Source organism: Helianthus annuus, chromosome 13, assembly GCF_002127325.2.
Source record: "Helianthus annuus cultivar XRQ/B chromosome 13, HanXRQr2.0-SUNRISE, whole genome shotgun sequence".
In the NCBI taxonomy this organism is placed as follows: Eukaryota; Viridiplantae; Streptophyta; class Magnoliopsida; order Asterales; family Asteraceae; genus Helianthus; species Helianthus annuus.
In genome coordinates this window covers 20,056,574-20,078,150 of record NC_035445.2, presented here as the reverse complement: position 1 = coordinate 20,078,150, position 21,577 = coordinate 20,056,574, and the positions used below count along the sequence as shown (strand labels likewise).

The 21,577-nt window shown below is 34.8% G+C and overlaps 4 protein-coding genes and 3 long non-coding RNA genes across 7 annotated transcripts; all 7 read right to left on the bottom strand.

The window, feature by feature from the left end:
- Positions 1 to 3,155: 3,155 nt before the first annotated feature.
- LOC110900454 (ATP-dependent DNA helicase PIF1-like) lies at positions 3,156 to 4,427 on the bottom strand. The gene has a single exon (XM_022147342.1). It carries the CDS (start codon positions 4,425 to 4,427, stop codon positions 3,156 to 3,158), a length of 1,272 nt encoding a protein of 423 aa, XP_022003034.1.
- Positions 4,428 to 4,531: 104 nt separating this feature from the next.
- On the bottom strand, positions 4,532 to 7,773 carry LOC110900453. The gene is made up of 6 exons (XM_035982140.1): positions 7,365 to 7,773; positions 6,590 to 7,281; positions 6,272 to 6,509; positions 5,610 to 6,169; positions 5,272 to 5,367; positions 4,532 to 5,152 (listed from the first exon to the last, which is right to left on the bottom strand). The coding sequence occupies exons 1-6, from the start codon at positions 7,771 to 7,773 to the stop codon at positions 4,532 to 4,534; spliced, it is 2,616 nt and encodes an 871-aa protein (XP_035838033.1).
- Positions 7,774 to 7,957: 184 nt separating this feature from the next.
- On the bottom strand, positions 7,958 to 9,013 carry LOC110900452 (putative F-box protein At3g24700). Its single transcript, XM_022147340.1, has one exon. It carries the CDS (start codon positions 9,011 to 9,013, stop codon positions 7,958 to 7,960), a length of 1,056 nt encoding a protein of 351 aa, XP_022003032.1.
- A 313-nt stretch (positions 9,014 to 9,326) lies between these two features.
- LOC118485430 lies at positions 9,327 to 9,597 on the bottom strand. Its single transcript, XR_004876053.1, has 2 exons — positions 9,484 to 9,597; positions 9,327 to 9,388 (listed from the first exon to the last, which is right to left on the bottom strand). It is a non-coding gene; the product is annotated as an uncharacterized LOC118485430 (long non-coding RNA).
- Positions 9,598 to 12,835: 3,238 nt separating this feature from the next.
- Positions 12,836 to 13,230, bottom strand: LOC118485429. The gene is made up of 2 exons (XR_004876052.1): positions 13,162 to 13,230; positions 12,836 to 13,069 (listed from the first exon to the last, which is right to left on the bottom strand). It is a non-coding gene; the product is annotated as an uncharacterized LOC118485429 (long non-coding RNA).
- A 1,096-nt stretch (positions 13,231 to 14,326) lies between these two features.
- Positions 14,327 to 15,196, bottom strand: LOC110902435 (calcium-transporting ATPase 8, plasma membrane-type-like). Its single transcript, XM_022149083.2, has 3 exons — positions 15,042 to 15,196; positions 14,722 to 14,971; positions 14,327 to 14,647 (listed from the first exon to the last, which is right to left on the bottom strand). Exons 2-3 carry the CDS (start codon positions 14,878 to 14,880, stop codon positions 14,489 to 14,491), a joined length of 318 nt encoding a protein of 105 aa, XP_022004775.1. The 5' UTR covers positions 14,881 to 14,971; positions 15,042 to 15,196; the 3' UTR covers positions 14,327 to 14,488.
- A 2,221-nt stretch (positions 15,197 to 17,417) lies between these two features.
- LOC118485428 lies at positions 17,418 to 17,720 on the bottom strand. Its single transcript, XR_004876051.1, has 3 exons — positions 17,681 to 17,720; positions 17,555 to 17,615; positions 17,418 to 17,489 (listed from the first exon to the last, which is right to left on the bottom strand). It is a non-coding gene; the product is annotated as an uncharacterized LOC118485428 (long non-coding RNA).
- Between the last annotated feature and the right edge of the window lie 3,857 nt (positions 17,721 to 21,577).

Genomic DNA, 21,577 nt, shown 5'->3' with positions numbered 1-21,577 from the left:
CACACCATTCATCAGGTCAGTGTATTTAACAGATTTGTATTTCCAAAAACAGGTCAAACATCAAGTCATGGTACTATTTAGGGAATTTCATTATCATAACATATACCCCATCTCACCCGGTCTTGCCAGAGAGGTACCCCCATCTCACCCGGTCTTGCTAGAGAGGTACCCCCATCTCACCCGGACAAGCTAGAGTGTATACCACATCATACCCAGACTTGCCGGAGAGGTAGTTATCATTGTATTTCCCATAAATAGAATTTTCTCAAATAATGATTTCAGAAGTACATCATTTATTATGGCTTGTATCAAGGAACAAAGAAATTAGTATTCTCATGATGGATCATATTCTAGAACGGAGTAGTATCAATAAACAAGAAATAACAGTGGCCAGTTGTTATCGCTTATTTATCATACTTGCACTGTTCTAGTCATCATCCTCACGGGATACCAATAACCATCACACTTTATCTATGCAAGTAATTGGCTTATCTCAAAGCTTTATACTAAGGCATTCTCCTTAGGTTCAAGTCTAAATACTGTCCTGGTTGTTACCAGTGAATATCAATATCCTAACTATTTCATTTAAGCACAGATATTATTATGGTTGTGGTTTTTTTTTTTTTTTTTTTTGGTTTAAAAATGGAGTTTCAAGTATATCATTATCTCCATTGACACTATGGCTAGGTTCAATGTGAAGGGTATGTTTACAGCTAACTTTATTAGATTCCGTCACAAGGAATATTTTATTGAGACAGATAGCATTTTAAAACATAGTAGGTTTCATGGTTTATAATGACTTCATGTTTTCATATGAATCACCAATGATATTCTCTCTTATTTTTATCTTATAGAAGATATTATATTGGGTATACCATCAAGAAATTCTATTGGGTATATGCATATATGTGTATAAAATTTCAAATCTCTAATTAATATTAAACTCACGTAATATATCCACATATAATAACTATACATCCGATGGTATTAATTATCAAGCTTATTTCCATGACTTTATTTTATCCTTTTATAAAAGTAGTATATTGAAATAAATTTCTGTCAAATATAATATTTTGGAATTAAAAGTTTAGGGAAATAAATTACTCAAAATATATATTTTCTGGACTCATAAAAACAATTTCATTCTTAACTAATGGGTTAAATTGTACAAGACTTACTATTTATAATACCTTAATAATTTTTCCTCAAGTAACCATCTATATATATATCTATTCTAATTATCACATTCCTACCTTTTCCTTTATAAGAATCCATTATAATATACTTTTAAGATTGAAAAACATTATTTAGAAGACTATGTGCATATGTGACTCATGACAAGGTATTTATGGGTTACCCAGAGATATATATGCTATATATAAATTACTTTCTGTAATTGAAAACTTTAGTTATAGCAATGTAACGGATATATATATTAAATATTAATATATAGTGTAAACTTAATTTTTTTTTCAACCTTGTGTAGCGTACTTCATCCTATACTATCAAAGTATGTATATATTCGAGATCTATATATATATATATATATTTTTTTTCAAGTATTTAATTAAATAGATCTTTTATAGATTCACGTAACCGACTTTAAAAATTTTATTTGTGTTACGGATACATCACTTGATATTTTATTACCATAGTTACTTTATGAGACCTCCATCTCCATTATTTAACCAATCACAATTCAATCTCATATCTTTTATCTTCATTATAATCTTTTTAAAGTATGAGAATTTCGAGACTACTTAAAGTAAGTTTAACATCCAATTTATCAACTCAACTCATTTACTAATATTGTATTATTTAGCTATTATACATCAGGCAACTGACTTGAATACTTTTCTTTATAATTTAGGATACACAATCCTTTAACTAATATGACTAGTTAATCTTATAATATTAATTATTTCCAGGCATAAGACCTATTCTGGACATACCTTAATACTAAAGATTTGTAAAAATGCTTTCAACGTTTAGTTAGGCCTTTCTACGTAATCCAACCAATCCAAATCTCAAAAATATTTAAATGATTTTATTTAATCATGAATATCCATCATATCCATTTAACCATTTATTTTATCGCTAAGTATTTTAATATAAATCTTTACAAGTAATTCCAACATCAGTTATTTCATAAAACTATGAAAGTATGAAGTCTTAGGGTCAACTGGTTATAAACCATAAGGGATAAAATGGAGTGGTAAATTGGTATACCTAGGTTTCAAAATTTGCTTTGGCTCAATCTACTAAAGCAATCTTTTAAATTTTATTAATTTTGAAATCCTTTTGGTTAATTTAATAGCTTTGGTTTTTTTTAAATTAATTTGAAACAATATTATTAAAATCACAAAGTTTTAAAGCTTTATACCATATATTCCAATATGTACTAGTCACTTACCCGCGCGATGCGGCGGGAGTGGCAATTTACAATAGTATAATTGTTTACCGTTAGTTTATCCGTCGTCTCGTGATATATTGTATAGTACTTAAGTTAGTTTTCTTATTCGTGATATGATGGCACTGGTTTTTCTGTTAGTTTATCGATTCTTTGGTGATCTTCTACAAGAAGAGTACAAAACAAGGAAGTAGATGTAACTAAAAACAAGAAGAGTTCAAAATAGTCAAGTAGCTGGACAAAACAATAAAAACAAAATGTGGGGAGTCTCTTGTATCTCTTCCTGTTTTACCAATACATCCGTTCGCTTATGACTTTCTTGCATCTTCTCCTCTACTGTACCAGATTTCAACACATAAAAAAAATGTTAGACACTTACAGGTGATTTAAAATAGTAATTAAAAGGTAATTTCTGGAAGCAAATAAGGCACAACATCTACTAACTTACCTTCTTTTTGATAAGGATGCGATTAATTAATCACGCAACACTTCCTGGTAGACAACATTTGATGTGTAAACTCCGCGTTGTTTGAATTCTTTGGCGAGATGTACCAACACCTTCGTACTTTGTCTTGAAATCCCTCTTGATAACGCGACATAAAGTTGTCCATGTGAAAATACAGAATCCGGTAGATAAATACCAACGTTCGGAATTGTTTGACCTTGAGCTTTATTAATCGTCATGGAAAAGCTAAGTCGAATTGGAAATTGTTTTCTTTTCAGCTTGAATGGGAACATGTCATCTTCAGAAAGGGTTAGAGGGATTCTTGGCAAAAAAAACTCTTTTTCCGGCATGTTGACCAACTGCAATTTCCGCATCAATAACATTTCGCATGAAACCCTTACATATAAACCGCGTGCCATTACACAGGCCATGTGATGGATCGATATTACGTAACAATATTATTGGGCATCCAATTTTTAAACGACTAATATTTAGCGAGTTTAAGAACTCGACCGGATAGAAGTTACGCTGATCGTCTTCAGCTTCATCAAAACTGTAATAAACTTTTTCCTCCCCTTGAAAAATTTCAATCATTTGATTATTAATCTCGTCAACACTCTCATTTTTAGTGGACAATATTGCTCTAGAGATTATATAATCTGAAGAATATACATTATCTTCAATTGATGGAAAGATGGCATGGATCAATTCTTTTATAGCGTTTTCTCTGTCGTTGCATTGAATTGTCATGTCATCAGGTATGCGAATATAGTTTCCTTCGATTGGTTCTTCAGTTCCATCGCCGACTCTTAAAAGAAATTTAGAAAACCATGGATCTTTCAGCGCTCTCATATTTATGGTCAACCGCATCTTCTTAGTCAAAGACCAAAGAGGTGACATTCGTACGCTGGAGTCTACAATCTGTGCTCGAGTGCCACGTTTAATAACCGGAAACACCTGTCTGAAGTCACCTCCCATAACCATTATCTTCCCACCAAATGGGAGACTAACGCCTATAATGTCTTGGAATGTACGATCGACTGCCTTTATCGCCTGTCGTTTAGCCATCGACGCTTCATCCCATATGATTACTTTGGCAGACCGAATCAGTTTAGCGGCCCCACTCTGTTTTTTGATATTGCACATTGAATTATTTTCAAGATTAAGAGGAATCTGGAATCTTGAGTGAGCCGTTCTACCTCCTGGCATATTATTAGCCGCTGCACCTAATGAAGCTGTTGCGAGAGCAATAAGACCACGTGACCGAATTTCAGCAAGCAAGGCAATGTACAAAAATGTTTTTCCAGTTCCACCTGGGCCATCAATAAAGAACACGCCTGGAAGATCATTATCAACATGCATCATGATCTCATCAAACACGTTTTTTTGGTCCGGATTAAGTGAATCTTTGGCACTCAAGTGTTCAGGTTCCAAAACAATTCCATACTCTTCTTGTAACTCATGACAACCTGCATCTTGTAAGTTAACATCGTCTGTTATCTTAGGAAGGTCGAATTCATTGATATTTTTACCCATGGATTGTAGCAAGACACTAATTTCAGTAAGAACCATATTTTGAACTCGTTCTATACTTTGACAGTGTAACCGATGATCTTCAGACAGTGATTCAAAATGGTCATTCCATAACTTTCGAATATCTCCAGGTTGGCAAAAAATCATATGGTCGCAAATAACCTTCGAAGAGCATTGGGAAACTGAAACGTAGAGGCTTCTTCGAGACATTGTGATAGATATTCATCGTCTTCTATTAAGCCTAACTCAAGAGCAGCTTTTCGAAATGTCTCACACCGTTGACCATTAACTGTGCAAAGATGTTCAAAAGAAGTAGGCCCTCTGACATTTGACAAAAGTAGGCGTAAGTAGTACCTTTCTCCTTCGGCTGGATTAGCGGAAACGATACAACCTCTTTGTTTTTTACCGCCACGAGGATTCCAACGGCGTGTGCTTCCATTCCACGTAAAGTGTTTTGGAAAATCTTTATACAAATATACCCTTGCTGTTTCATCGATCCTATTTCTCTCAAAAAATGCTGTTAGCATGGTTCTCTTATCTCTTTCCCTATCAACAGTATTAGACATTAAGTCATCATCTCTAAATCTAACCATCTGATTATTTGGGAGATGAAGCTGTAAGGCTAAAACAGAAGGAGAGATTTGAGAAAGAGAGAAGGAAAAAATGCGCCACATAGCCTCTGGGGGCGATATGTAGCGTGCATCTTGAAAGCTCTTTATCTCATTAACAACAACCCCTGGCTCACTTTGATCAACTTGAATAACCTGTTTGTCATGTCCTTTATAAACATATTTAAAAAGATATTTCACAGATTTTATACTTGAGCAAACTTCAACATTGATGTGGCAGTTAAACATCATCAAAAGCCTTAGGTATATGGGACCACCCATCTATTATCAAGTGTTTTTCCTCGTACATCCACTTCAATCCCAGTGTCTCTCCTTCGATACAACGGATACGCATCTTCTCCTTGTGTTGTCTGTTCATTAAATTGTCTAGGATAATGAAAACGACAAATTTTAGGATCACCCTGCATACAAGGACTGCTTAATCGTAAATTGCTGCAAGGACTGTGAATCATGTGCTTGACAACCATCTCATGCAATTTGGGATGTCTTTGTTTGTTAGGAATTTCAGCACACACAACCTTATCATAATGGTCGGCGTTATTGATCTTGTGTTGCGGGTACATGATAAGGAGAAAATGTGCGTGCGGCAAACCACGCTTTTGAAATTCAATGACATAAACGTATGACTTAACTTCCCAAGGATATGTTTCTTGAAGAGTTGTTCCTTAAGATCTTCTAATTTACCCCGGAACACTCTTGAAACAAGGTCTGGACGATCTTGTGCAGTTTGACCAACATGTAAATTATCACATATCTCAGGCCACTTAGGATTACACGTCATTGTAAGGAATATATCAGGCTTGCCGTCGTCTTGAACTAAAGTCATCGCATCTAGAAACCGACGTCGCATGTCGCGAGGCCCTCCGATGAAAGATGCAGGCAACACAATTCTTTTCCCGACTATGTTTGCATGAACCTCACCAGCATTGACGCAATCCACAAGACCTTGGTACAAATCGGCACGTATCTTAGCCTTGTTTCTCTCACAAAATTCTAAGCGTGATGTCTCAATTTTTATGTAAACATCTACCACAAACTGTTGTAGCAGTCTACCACCGAACAGAAGCACGTTTTCGGTAGATCGAATCTGGAACTTGTAACAGTAGTACTCTCGCATAGCCACGGTTGTTCTACCACTTCGTGTGTTAGACTCTGAACGATGAAGATGTTTTAAAAACAAACTATTAATAAAAATAAGACGCATTACGGTATTTTTATGATCTTCACTTAAAAAGGATAATAAATTGTTGGTACCTTCCATTTCTCCTTTGATGTTGTCATTGTTGCGAACCTCATTTATTGATACTCCGTGACGTGGTATGTTTGCATGCCAACCCGACTCACCATTAGGAAAAAATAGAGGATACGACAATGGATCGTAACAACTGAAGTACGGCTGAATAGTTTGGCTATATTCAGACCTACCATACACAACAATACTTCGTTTATACGAAGTGATATTGTCATTACCTTCAACCCAAATACCAGCAACCTATATAATCGTGAACTATAAGTAAGTAAAATAAGCAATACTATTAAATAATTGTAATTAATATAAACTATTTTATATACCTCCGATGTCGTTGGTCGGTTGTACACCCTTTGGTCAAGTTCAACCGAAGCATTCAAAGTGACTCTATAGTTGTCCAGAGGTCCTAGTTCTGCAAGTCTTCTAAATGTATCGACATATGGGTTTGTAGAAAGAACGCGTGTCAAAATTTGAGTAATACGACGATCAAGATTTGGCCATTGGAGTCTGAGATCTAACTCGGCATCAGGATCATAAAAATACAACTGCAGGTACCTAGGGGTTCCATCCCTCGGAACTAATTGGTCGATTTTGTGATATATTCCTCTATGTGCACGAAAAGTATATACACCGTCTCTCATATTGTTCAATGTATCATCCAACGTCACTCCCATTGAGGCAAAAGAAAAATTGGTGTTATAAGCACGAATGTTTTGCCTAAAAATATTTCCAATTTCATCTTGCGATGTGAAAAGTCGGTGCAATTCCTCTGGAATTTCTGAATTTGCTAACACAGTTTTCCCACTCATACAACAAAAGGTATCAAATTCAAATTGAAAACGTTTTGCTCCACAATCAGGACATGCACCACGTTCTTTTAAAACACGATGTTCTCTAGGTAAACGATCGTAAACAAAGTTATATGGATCATCTTCTACATTCTCATTTTGGAAGGAAGGTTGATCAACTACTTCAGAAAGTTGAGGTAAAAGTGTACGTGGTTGAATTCGAACACCTAAAAAAATCGTTGTCTTAAGTAATGAAGGTTATTAAAGATATCAAATTCAATAAAGAAATCAATGTTAAACAAATAGAAACCTCGTGATGTTCTGGTAATGACTTCATCAATTACATTGGGGAATGTGGTTGTCGGCGTAACATCATTAGTCGGGGTTGATGTAATTTGACTACCGTTTGAAATATGCATTCCATTGTACTCCTTACGTTTCACGGTAGAAATACTTGACGCGTTCATGTTTGTCATTTGGGTAAATTGAGTAATATTAGTCTGTAAACTTCTTAACGGTGTCCTTTCTGCTGATCTATTACTCATTAAAGATAGTGATGAAGCACTTTGGGAGACCTCACTACTCCCAAATTTTGGGACTTTGTTATTTTCTTTGCGTGCAACATAATATCTTTTGTTATACCCTTTTCGTTTTTCAGCTCTAGTAGATGAACGAGAGCTAGAAGCTTGATTAAGATGGTTTGGTTGTCCATTAGTCATTGTAAATTGTTAAAGTGTCAAATACCTTGCAAATTAAATAAAAGATAGTTATAGATGATGAAATTCTGAAATTATTACAAGAATAGTACACGACACTTAAACAAAATAACATGATTACCAGAAATAGAAAACCAAAATTCTTAAAACATCGAATACATAATGATAACATTAAGTGAAAGCCAAACTAAATACTTGGTGAAACAACGGTCTCCACAAACACCGCACCCTTATAACCACGAAACCAAGTAACTGGATAAAGAATTTCGAAGGGCTTCGTATCCATTTCAATAGTAAAAAGCTTCCCTAATTTAGTCATCACAAACCAATTACCATTCGTCACGTAATGTGTTATATCGCCCCACAATGACAATGATATTGGGGGGATCGGAGGACACGATAAGACCTTAATCCAGTAATCCTCTTTTAGCGTCCACAGGTCAATTGTTATCTCAAACCAGCCAGTCGTAGCAAACATGTGAAGCTCATTTTTTACATTCACTAAAACACCTTGAACAAATCCCGTAGATGGAACAGGTGGAAAGCTTATCTCCTTGAACTGCTCTGAATTAATATCAAAACAAATCACCACATTTGTACCTCCAACCCAACATTCGCAAAGAGTGAAATACAGAGTACCACCACAAAATGTGCCTGGTGACCAATAGAAATTGGGGCTAAGGTACTCTTGTCTTGTTAAGAAAGGAATATTTCTCCAAAAGTTTAATTCCCTAGAATAAACATAGCTTTCATATACACCACACCTACGCTTGATATGCAAGACCTTGTAATCATCGGCATCATCAGCATACAAACCAACGGCATCAAGATTATTTATATAGATTCCAAGAGAATCAGATGTTGACAAACGCTTGAAAGCAGTAGTTGTTGGATTCCAAAGAAGCAACTCGTTTGTATGATTCAAGCAAACACACAACAATCCATTCAAATGTGAAAGTATTGACACATCATTATTTTGGTGGTCGAATGGTAATGTAACTATTGACCTTGGCCCATAATCATAGGATTGAAAGATGATCGGATGAACAGAGCATGTTAGGTCGTCAATTAAGAGAACTCTCTGGTTAGATGAAACTAATGAGCGAGAACAATGTACCCTTATGAAATCTCGAGTTGACAGCAACGCATACCATTCCTTGCAAACACTCCTAGAACGTCCTACGACCTTCGCTGGCACCCTCGTTAATATCTCAAATATTGTTTCAATAGGAAGGTCAGCCATGGTGATACCTTCGTTTAAGATAAATAATTACTTTTTAGTTGTCCAACCTATCTAGATTATAGTTTGGTGAAAAATAGGTGTAACCATTACTTTTTAATCAAGTAATATAACATACTTGTTATAACATAATATAATATTAAACAAACTAAAGTATACTTCTACAAGTAGGAAAGAAACATAAAGGCAGTTAACCAAAATAAAATCACAAAACACCATCATAGATTTTAATATTCAACAACTAAAGATATAAAAACACCCAATCTTTCTATCATGAACAGGGACTTAAGTATAGATCCATAATTTGAATATCTCGTGCCTCGAGCATATCTGGGTCGTACGTAATCCTACTCAGTTCTGTAGACTTCAAAATATTAACTGAAAAAACAAATAAAATACAACTTTTATTAAATTACATGACCCATTAAATGTAACTAATTTTTTAGAAAGTTGATGTTTAAAGCATAACGTACTATCCGGTAGGTGAACCAACTTGACACGTGATACGTATATGATAGACTTTCGTTGCACCGCTTGAATGGTACATATAACATCGGAAGGCTTCAGGAAGGACAAAAACATTTGTATTGTATGACCACTGTACACAACAATTTTGGGGGAAGTTCTTTTAAAATTAGTTTTTTGTTACATACGATGTAATTATTATGTCTCTAATATGTTAATAATGACTTACGTCTTATCTCGAAGAGAAAGTTCGAAACAACAACGATCCCGTTTACCTTCTACTATCCTCCCAACCACATCTACAATGAAATCAACCAAATTGTATACACCATATCTAATATCTAAATATATAAACTTTTATATGTTTAATCAAAAAATAAAGAATGGGATTTTATATGTACCAACAATAAATTTTTTAGGTCTTCTGTCATGCTTCAATTTTTTAATGGAAGGCACCAACGGATATATACAAGCACCTCTTGGAATCGTAAGCTCCAGTGATAAAAGCTTCGTATATTCATTGATGACGATTTTTTTCTCCGAACAGACTAAGAGGTAATTATGGTACTTTGGGTACTCATGATAGTGGAGATTCTCAATTTGGAAATGATTCAACAAAAAAAAGCCACCCATCAATGTAGCGTCATTATACAGGTGTATCAAATGTTGTGGAACGATCGCAACAATTTTTTGTCTCTAAAAAAAGAACACATTTAGTGGTGAAAAAACATTCACACGTATAACATATATAGCAAATAAAAATAATGTTCTTACTTTTTGATCAAGAAAAATAATCACTAATCTCTTTCCCTCGACGTCATGCCAAATAAGCTCGACCATAACAAAGGTTAGATTATACCATGCTCTATCATTTCTCAATGATGAAAATTCGTCGACCGTACAATGACCAGACATATCCTATTAATGTTCAATGTTAGTCAAAGAAAAAATAAAAATTACATATATTTAAATTTATATCTGTTTGATTTTTAAGGTCAAGTAGATAAGAGAGGGAGCCAGCTAAAATTAAAGTAATACATGATTAAAATTTAAATAACCTTAAAATAAAAAAGTTATATTAATACATAATTAAAACCGAAACATCTACATAAATAAAATTCAAACTAATACAAAACAAAAATACATTGAAATAAAAATAACTAACACATAATAGAACATTTAGTAAATCACATTAAATATTACTAAAACACAAAACATCGAATCATAGGAGAATCAATCATTATCATCGTCGTTTCGGTGGATGCATTCATCAATAACGTTTTTTTAGGGTTCCCAATTCATTTCTTCATCCAAGGGTGGTTCGTATTCCGCTCCAGGATCGGTTTCGTACCCTTCAGCCCAATTCGGTACTCCTTGTGTTTGATGGGGGTTTTCCACTTGACGGGGGTTTGAAGATGGTGGATGGTTTGGCACTGTAGGAGTGTTTGCCAATGGACGATAATGCCCCTCCCCAATACGTAGTGCCCCAAATTGTAGTTGAGCAAAGGTATAGTCATACGCCCAAATCAACTCTTCATCCGTCCAAGTATTTGGATCATTATCTTGAGGAATTGTGACAGGAGTTGGGTTTGTGACGGGAGGTGGGTTTGTGACGGGGGGTGGGTTTGTTACGGAAGGTGGGGTTGTCTCTCGAGAAGGGTTTGATCGTCCATGACTTGAAGGCCCTTGTGGTTCAACTGGAATTGGATAACCACCACCCATACCTCTCAATTGATATGTGTTTGGAATGAATTGTAAACTGAAAAATATAATTTTGATTGGATATAAAGATCAATTTTTAAGCAAATAAAATTAGTTTAAATACAATTTTATTGGATACAAAGTTATGATATTCTGAAAAAATAAATTATTGACATCGATTGTAGCCGGTTCCTTTGTCTTTCTTCTTAAACAAAACAAAAAAGATTAACTCACCCTAATATCTAACAATAAAAAAATTATGTGGTACTAAAATAATCCACATTTTAGTTCCAATTTTTTATATGTATCATTATATTTACTTATAAATAAATTGCAATTCTAGTTAACTTAACTATGCCAAAAGGATATTTAAATGACTAAGTATACTTTAATTGAACTGACATTTATGAATTACATAAAAAAATTAAAAAATTAATATATGCTAGTTGCATTTTTTGTCACGTTTTATAATCGTTTATCACTCATTTTTTACCACATATCATTCATTTTATAATCTGTAAAGTTAATTATTTTGTGCAACACTTAAATTAGTAGAATGAATTTTACTGTGAATTGTTTATCTACTTTTTTTTTGTAGATGAGATGTACTTGCTAAATATACAATGAGGATTGAAGATAATTAAAAGACTCCAGAATGAAGTAATTGAAGAATGTAGTTTGAACTCCTTCGGAGCTGCATGCATGAATAGGCAGGCAGGCAATTAAAAGATTTTTTGGACTAAAATAGTCAATTAAATGCATGGGATGGGATGTTGGGAGATTCATTCATGTAATGTAACAAAGGAGGAATAACTGATAATGGGCCAAATATAAATTATTTGGGCTAATTTATAAGGTGATTGGGTAGGCCCACAACGACTATTGATTGGTGGTCCAATTTACACAAATTTGTGATCCATTTGTTTGAACGGTCTGTTTGCTTGACATTTAAATAAAGTTTAAAAAAAAATAGTGTGATTTAAAACTAAAACGGATTAGCACAAGCAAACAATGTTACAAGAGTAAATACGATGTGTCACAATTTCAAGTATTGAATATTCAAGATAAACATAGATAATGAGGCCGTAACCGTTGTCCTGGTCATAGAAAATGAAATATTTATGCTTTCGTGAGGAGGTACCAACTATACATACCAAGTAAGTAAATGAATGACATCAATGAATTGAAGTGGCAGTAGATTCAAAGCTAGATTGGTTTCACAAAATAGGCAGGAATAGACAGACTATAATGAGGTATTTTCTCTTGTATTCCTTAATTATATTAGCACTAATAATTGTCTCAAGAGACTTTGAGATGGAAGATGTTAAGATTGCATTTTTACATGAAGAGAAGATTAATCGGCCTCTGGTTTTTTTTTACCCTCCATATATATATAAATAGCAACAGAACCTGAATGAGAATTAGAAGTTGAAAAGCATGGAAGCATCATTTTCTTACATTTTTGTTTTTTGTTGGACTATTAACCCATTGCAAATTCTGGGTGTAAAAAATTTAGAAGAAAACAGAATACTTGTTGTAAATACTATCTTAATTTAACTCAAAGAGAGACTTGCTTGTGTATAAACATAACATTGCCGGTTGAGGTTCACATTGATATTTTTTTACAGAACGGGAAAAAGTGAAGATTGTTATCACATATAAAATAAAACAGTCGATAAGTCTTAACAACTAAAATAGTGTAAGATTTTTACAATCGGTGTATCAAACATTGTTATCACTATGTAAGAGTACAACACACATACAAAATAAACAGTCGAAATGTGAGAAATACTTACCACAACGCAGAACCAAGATGTTAAAAATAGAGAAATAATGCAAGAATCAAATGTATAGAGGTGAGAAACAATGGAAGACCCAGATGAAAATAGTATTCTGAAATGAAATAAAACACAATTTGTTAGGAATATAAATATAACAAAAGTGAGCTTTAAAAGTAACCTTAAGTTAAACTGACACTAACTTACAATTAGACGGTTGAATTGATTTTCTGAATGTTGTTAATTCCATGTAGCAGCAAACTGAAGGTGAAGGTGCGTGTGTAGTGTTCGTAGAAAGTTGGATGAAGTTTATGGAGCTTAAATTTACTATATATAATGTCAAAGGTTGTTGTACTTTTGACATCTACTTTTTAAACCTGAATATATAATGTCAAAAAAGTAAACATATACTTTTTAACCCAACCCAGCTGTAAGTTGACCAAAAAAAAGCTGTAAGTTGAAAAAAAAAGTAGATGTACAGACTGAAATCTGACCATTGTTCACCTTTTTCAGCAGACTGCTGAATTCTGACCACAGTTCACCTCTTTTCAGCATACTGACCACTGTTGACCATTGTTCCCTCTTTTCAACCAAGCTGAGTTCGGACAGTTGTTCCCTCTTTTCACCCTTCTGACCATTGTTGATCACTATTCCCTCTTTTCAACCCAGTTGTCCACCTCTTTTCAACCTGTGCACATAACATCTTTTAGTTGGGGCTTGTTCAAATATTAGTACAAAACCAACAAGATATTGGTTTCTTGTTTAAAACCAACAAGATCAAGTATATCTTCTTAACGAACAGTATCAAAGAAAAAAAATATGTCACTAAACTGATTTATCAGCATACGCAATCAAATAACATGATAACACAGCCAAATCTAATACCTTGAACACAATTACATTAATGTGCACTGATTTTAAATGTATTTTTTCTCCATAAGTGATATGTAGTCATTACACATAAATCTGATTTTAAATATATTTTTTCTCCATAAGTGATATGTAGTCATTACACATAAATGAAAAAAGAACCCATTCAGGAACCAAGAAGTCTTGTAACAATAAACAAGTATGAATGTGGACTAACTTATCACATTTATCATCATCTGGTAGTAAGCCAAGCATGTGAGAACCACAAATATAAAATGTGCGAATCAAGCAAAGAAATCAATCAGGCAAACCTTTTAACAGATCATAACTAAATAGCATCCCAATGTAAAGCATATGCTCAGTAACTCCCTGTAAACATATGAATAATAACTAAAAGTTGGATAGAAAATTTTTAGAAGTAAATAAGAGAGTACTGTCTGAAATTGTGAATACCAGAATAGTTGTTTCAAGCAGACGTAGAATAGAACTGCTTCGGTTGAAACTTTCTGAATTTAGTAGAAAAAACAAACCAAAATGTTGATTAATAAGGATGGGTAGATATTATCACATCTAAACGGAACTAAGAAACAGACTGAGTTAATTACCTCCCTAACAACCGAAGCAAAGTTATCGTCCAATATGATGATGTCACTACTCTCTTCTGCTACTTCAGTGCCTTGAGTACCCATAGCAAGACTAATATCCGCCTCATGTAAAGCAGGGGCATCGCCAGTTCCATCTCCAGTAACCGCAACGACATGTCCTCTTTTCCTCGGAGCTTGCACGAGTAACAGTTATTGTTAGGAGACGACTTCCCCATCACCTGTCATTATCCACCACGCATATGTCATCTCTCACATGCATGAATCAAGAGGGTATTGTTGTAAAATCACATACCGATATCCTCTCAGCTACTTCGAGTCTTTGTGCATCCGACATTGCACGGAAGGACTTCCTTTCAATTAGGTTTGGCTTGGTAGCGTCCGCATCTAACCCGAGTATACCGCATTCTAACGCAATTGCCTTGGCGGTTTGAAGATTGTCACCAGTCACCATTCTTACCTTAACACGGGCCTTTACGCACAGTTGGACAGCAACTCGGACACCGGGCCGACATGGATCCTACAACGCAAAAAAACGTCACCATCTAACACAACATATAAGATATAAAGATAGCCAGATGAGCATGTTTTCATGGGTTAAGAACAAGATCATACCTTCAAACCAACTATTGCTAGCAAAACAAGATCACTTTACGGCAACACCGCCTCGCTTTTTCTCATCGGTATGTTGCTTACTATATCCAAGGCCATACGAACATGATGTTTCAAATTAAATCCGACTCTCCTTCGGTGAAGTAAATGGAACAAACTTCCACTTTACAAAAACATTTTACGGAGAAACCCATATGATGCCAGGTCAATGTTTGCAGAAAAGCCTTTCAAACAGTTTACGGATAAACCCATATGATGCCAGGTCAATGTTTTACGGAGAAACACATTAGTTCCTTTGTAATTGCAGAAAAGCCTTTCAAACAGTTCCTCTACAGAGTAAATCCAAGACTCGGATATATACTATATTTTACGGAGAAACCCATATGATGCCAGGTCAATGTTTGTCTAATTTGTTATATCATTAAGTATATATTAAAAAGTGTGGTATGATGAGCACTGTAATGTTAAGTTTTTTATAGCGGCGCTATGCAGTTAATAGCGGTGCTATAGCGGTTAGCGGACGTCTGGGGTTGTAGCGGTCCAAATAGCGGTGGCTCATAGCGGTTCCGCTATTAGCGGCGCTATAGCCCGCTATTTGGCCACTATTTGCCGCTTTTTGGAAACCGGTATAGCGGTCATAGTCAAATTAGGTCAAAGTTTAAAAAATCGGTCAAAAGTCGCCTATAATCGGACCAAATCAGACAAAACTGGATCAGATATTAATCAAAATTTGACCACACGAAAACGAAATGAACGAACAAAAATGGTTACACAGCGACAAAATTCAACCGGAAATCACGATCTCCGTCGTGTATCTCGGCCACATTACCTCGAAACCGCCTCAAACCTCAGCCACTTAAAATCTGAAACATAAAGAGCCCTAAAAAATCTGAAAAAAAAATTTGTAGAAAATTTTCCGGTTCCGCTATTAGCGGCGCTATAGCCCGCTATTTGGCCACTATTTGCCGCTTTTTGGAAACCGGTATAGCGGTCATAGTCAAATTAGGTCAAAGTTTAAAAAATCGGTCAAAAGTCGCCTATAATCGGACCAAATCAGACAAAACTGGATCAGATATTAGTCAAAATTTGACCACACGAAAACGAAATGAACGAACAAAAACGGTTACACAGCGACAAAATTCAACCGGAAATCACGATCTCCGTCGTGTATCTCGGCCACATTACCTCGAAACCGCCTCAAACCTCAGCCACTTAAAATCTGAAACATAAAGAGCCTTAAAAAATCTGAAAAAAAAAATTGTAGAAAATTTTCCGGTACCGCTATTAGCGGCGCTATAGCCCGCTATTTGGCCACTATTTGCCGCTTTTTGGAAACCGGTATAGCGGTCATAGTCAAATTAGGTCAAAGTTTAAAAAATCAGTCAAAAGTCGCCTATAATCGGACCAAATCAGACAAAACTGGATCAGATATTAGTCAAAATTTGACCACACGAAAACGAAATGAACGAACAAAAACGGTTACACAGCGACAAAATTCAACCGGAAATCACGATCTCCGTCGTGTATCTCGGCCACATTACCTCGAAACCGCCTCAAACCTCAGCCACTTAAAATCTGAAACATAAAGAGCCTTAAAAAATCTGAAAAAAAATTTGTAGAAAATTTTCCGGTTCCGCTATTAGCGGCGCTATAGCCTGCTATTTGGCCACTATTTGCCGCTTTTTGGAAACCGGTATAGCGGTCATAGTCAAATTAGGTCAAAGTTTAAAAAATCAGTCAAAAGTCGCCTATAATCGGACCAAATCAGACAAAACTGGATCAGATATTAGTCAAAATTTGACCACACGAAAACGAAATGAACGAACAAAAACGGTTACACAGCGACAAAATTCAACCGGAAATCACGATCTCCGTCGTGTATCTCGGCCACATTACCTCGAAACCGCCTCAAACCTCAGCCACTTAAAATCTGAAACATAAAGAGCCTTAAAAAATCTGAAAAAAAAATTTGTAGAAAATTTTGTAGAAAATTTTGACTGTTTAAAGAGATACTTTGACTTATACTTCACTCCAAAAGAGCCTTAAATCATGAGGGCTCATCATAAAGAACCATAAATGGCTACTTATATATCAACTACTTAATGGATAAGTACAGAACTCAACTTCTTATTTTATCACTGGTCTCGGAGACAGAGATAAGTTCTTTATCGTCTTCGTCCATAAACCTAATGGCAAAGAACAGAAATCATCAAGTGGGTCATCTTTAAAACATGACTAAAACTACGGATCTGAAAGTAACAAGATCTGCAAGAAAAAAGTTACAGATCTGGATCTATTTCACAAATCAAGTAGAAACAAACCCTAAAATTTAACAGATCTAAGTAATATAACAAACCAAAAATGCCGATAAGGTTAATAAGATAGTACTTGAGATGTGAAAACGCCGGTGAAATCCATCTATCTCTAGGGTTATCGCCGGAGAAAGAAACCCTAAAATTTAACAGATCCAAGTCAAATAACAAACCAAAAATGCCGAGAGGTAAAAAAGATGTTACCTGAGATTTGAAAACGCCGGTGAAATCCATCGCTCAAGGGTCATCGCTGGAGAAAGAAACCCTAAAATTTACAGATCAAAGTCAAATAACAAACCAAAAATGCCAATAAGGTTAAAAAGATGGTACCTGAGATGTGGATTCGACAGAAAAAACCATCGATCTAGGGTCATAGCTGGAGAAATCCATCGATCTAGGGTCATAGCCGGAGAAAAAACCCTAAAATTTAACAGATCTAAGTCAAACAACAAACCAAAAATGCCGATAAGGTTTAACAGATCGTACCTGAGATGTGGATTCGCAGGTGAAATTCGTCGATCCAGTGAATTCGGCAGTGAAATCCATCGATCAAGGGTTATCGCCTGGTGAGAGAGAGAGAGAAGAAATGGGGCGGATGTGAAAGACAGAAACCCTAATGAGCTGATAACGTGGTTTTGTTCTCTGCCTTGTTTTGTGAGTGAGGGTAGAATAGGAAAACCAAATTATGTTGTGCTTTAGAGGATTGTACATCATGCTTTAGGAGTCTTTTAAGGAAATTTTATGACTTTAAGAAGTCCCTTGAATATGCTTTATAAAGTAGTATAGATTTTAAATCAAAGTAAATGATTGGTTTCAAAAGAAAGTTACGAACATGATTGCTTTGTTAACAACTAACTTAGTTTGATGTATATTATAATATTACTTGAGTAGGTGGTATTAATTATCACCGACAAATTTCTAATATAAGCATTTGGGTACAATCATAAAAATAGATTGATTAAAAACGACGAACATTGCGACTTATATATATATATATATGTATTTATATATATAATTATTATAAGCTACAACTGGAATTTAAAACAGACTAGTGATTATGCATCCGTGACTTATTTTAGTTTATCTAGGTTATAAGAGTATTATGCTTAATATGCCTTTATGTAAGGTCTATTCTATCTCTTTCCCCTACTAGGTTGTTTATTTAATGGGCAAAATTTCTGGCTCATAGGTGGCATGGGTGTCGGTACTGGTTTGGTGGTTCAACTATTTAAAATAAGTTAGCATCTACTGTTGTAGTGGCTAACATATGGAGATTTGCCCATTGTTTATCTAATTCATCTTTCCACGGTAGGTCATAATGAATAATGATACCTTTGATCATGAGGAATATTCAATATTGTATCATATGATTATATTCCATAATATAATTTTGGGTTTACCTGCTATAGCTATAACTAGGGGATGTAATTCAATTTTAACATCAAGTATTTGTACGAGGGATATACCATTTTTATTTTTGTATAACTGCAATATAAAAATAGTCACAAATAATTTATATTGAAATAAAACTATGTTTATGTTTTGTGTTACTATTTACAAATAGCTGTAACACTTCTATTTGATATCAAATAATTTAAGTTTGTGTTTTATAAGTAATTAAATAAAGTTTTATATCCCTAAACTGTGATATTTGAAATGTGGCTTTGACAGTATCATATATATATATATATATATATATATATATATATATATATATATATATATATATATATATATATATATATTTCTAAAATATGGAATAAATTGTTTCTTATTAATTACTACAGTATCACGGTGCAATATTCAAAACTATTATTAAATTGATAGAAAAATTAGTTTTATTTATTTCGAATATAATTATATAAATGACCTCATGCTTTATGCATTGATGAACTCTCATCTCTTCTCTAGTCTTCTTCCTAGGCATTGATGGCTACGAAGTCTCACACCGTTATTCATCTGCTAGTTAATATTATCTTATATATATATATATTATATATATATATATGTTTTTACGTGTGAATTGCACTTTTAATTACTAACAAAATTTCAACTTATAAATATATTATGTAAATTGAGGCACTTACCTATTTAGGGAACAGATGCAATTTAAGAGTACGGCATTCCTATTAGAGACCTTAATACATCTGCCTATGTAGCCTATGGGTACATGTAATCATATTGATTACTCATACTGTAGACTAACAAATAGTCAAATAACATAAAACACATAATTACATAAGTTATTTCCTAACACATAATTTAAAACTTAAGTGTCAGCGGAACACTTCCTTGGCTTGAGCCAGTGGCAAAGCTCTGATACCACCTTCTGTCACAACCCCCGATCCCTCAGGAACGGGCGGCCGTGAGCCAGTTCGGTGGTATCGTGTATGGTCTAATTTGGCAGCGGAATTTTTCATCAGGACCGTAGTTAGGAAATATTTTATCAGAGTAAACCACCACATTTTATAACATTAAACACATGGGATAAAACCCAAGTTTTGCAGTACATACATTTTCATAGGACCAAATCCTATTTTGTTTAATAAAAACATCTATTTTATTTTAGGTAACTTTATTGTCACTTTTCCAAGCCTTCAGTGCTCTCCAGCTGGCTTTTATTAGCTTCATACTAAGTTACCTGAAACACGTGTTTAAAACATTTTATCAGCAAGAAATACTGGTGAGTGAATCCCAGTTTAATCAAGAAACATTTTATCGATTAAAGCAGTATCGAGGACGATTACAATGTTTATGTCTACACAATTACTCCATTTGGTACTATCAATCCTGACTTGTGGGTCATATTACCCATTGGCTAACTCATTGTCCAATGGTAACGTATTGTCATCCCGACTTACTACTCGCAAGTAGTACAAATTTTGTATACAAAACCCCAACATACCGGCAGTAATTGAAGAACTACAAAGACTCAATCACCGCTTAATCACATTGTAAAACATTTAAGGTTTTGTAAATTATTCCAAAAACATTAACAAAAAGAGGATAAACTCACATTGCTATTATAGGGCTTTCCTTTGTGATTCCCTGGTTATAATCTAAGTAATAAACAATGCACACGCGTTAGTATAATAACCCATTTTAACATTAGTAATACCCTCCCCGAGACGACATTCCAACGACTACGTCGGGCAGAACCACGACAGCTGTTCACCCTAGATCAATCGGACAGCGTATCTAATATGTATCCAGGGGTTATGATACTTACAACGAGGCAGAGCTTCGCTAATTAGGGGTATAATACCCAACTATAATCTCTACTACTTCAGAAATTCGTTTAGAAAGAAAGATGTGAGCGACGGAAAGTGAAACCCGATGGCCTTCTTATATAGTGCTGAAACTGGTTCCCACGCGGCCCGCGTAAAGAAAGGACAAGGGTTACGCGGCCCGCGTCAACCCTGGTCAACGGACTAGCTTGTCCGGCTCACCCTCTAGACTCGCCACGATGATGACACGTGTCATCACCGGGCTGCGCCACAACTTCGATCTCTCGCGGCCCGCGTTAACTTAACGGGGTCTTACGCGGCCCGCCTCAACTTACTATTTCTTGTTTTTAATTTATATATTGTATTTCGGGATCGGTTTTCACGTATGGGATATATTTTAGAAAGTGTAGGGTGTCAGGGGTGTTTTAGGAGGGTTGTTCTATTTTGGGTATCACTCATGGGTTATTTAATAAAATATATAGTGCACTCACATTAAGTATAGCAACCCAATTCTACTTTATCCCTACGTCACGAGACAGAACCCCAACGAATTTAGGCAGAGCCTTGTCATACGTTACGGGGCCCTACGTCACTTGGACAGGGTATCAGTGATCAGGGGCTACAATACTTAAAACGGGGCAAGGCTTTGTAGAAATAATTAAAGAAAATGGGGTATGTATCTTTGGCGTGAGAAAGAAAATGGACAGCCAAATAAATGAGTAGCTGTGCTTCTATTTATACTTCACATTAACTTAGGGGTTACGCTTTGGTTAAGACACGTACACATCCATCATTTAATTCCTTTTACGTATGCTTATATCATCCCATTTCAATTCTTATCCATGAAATCTAGAATATATGAACCTATTTAGACTTTACATTCGTAGGCATGCACAAGTAATAATATGTTGTATCATGCATATACTATTTTTATATTTCTAATGTTTAGTTAATTATTTTTATTATATTATAATTAATTTAACTGCTTCACTTATTTGGT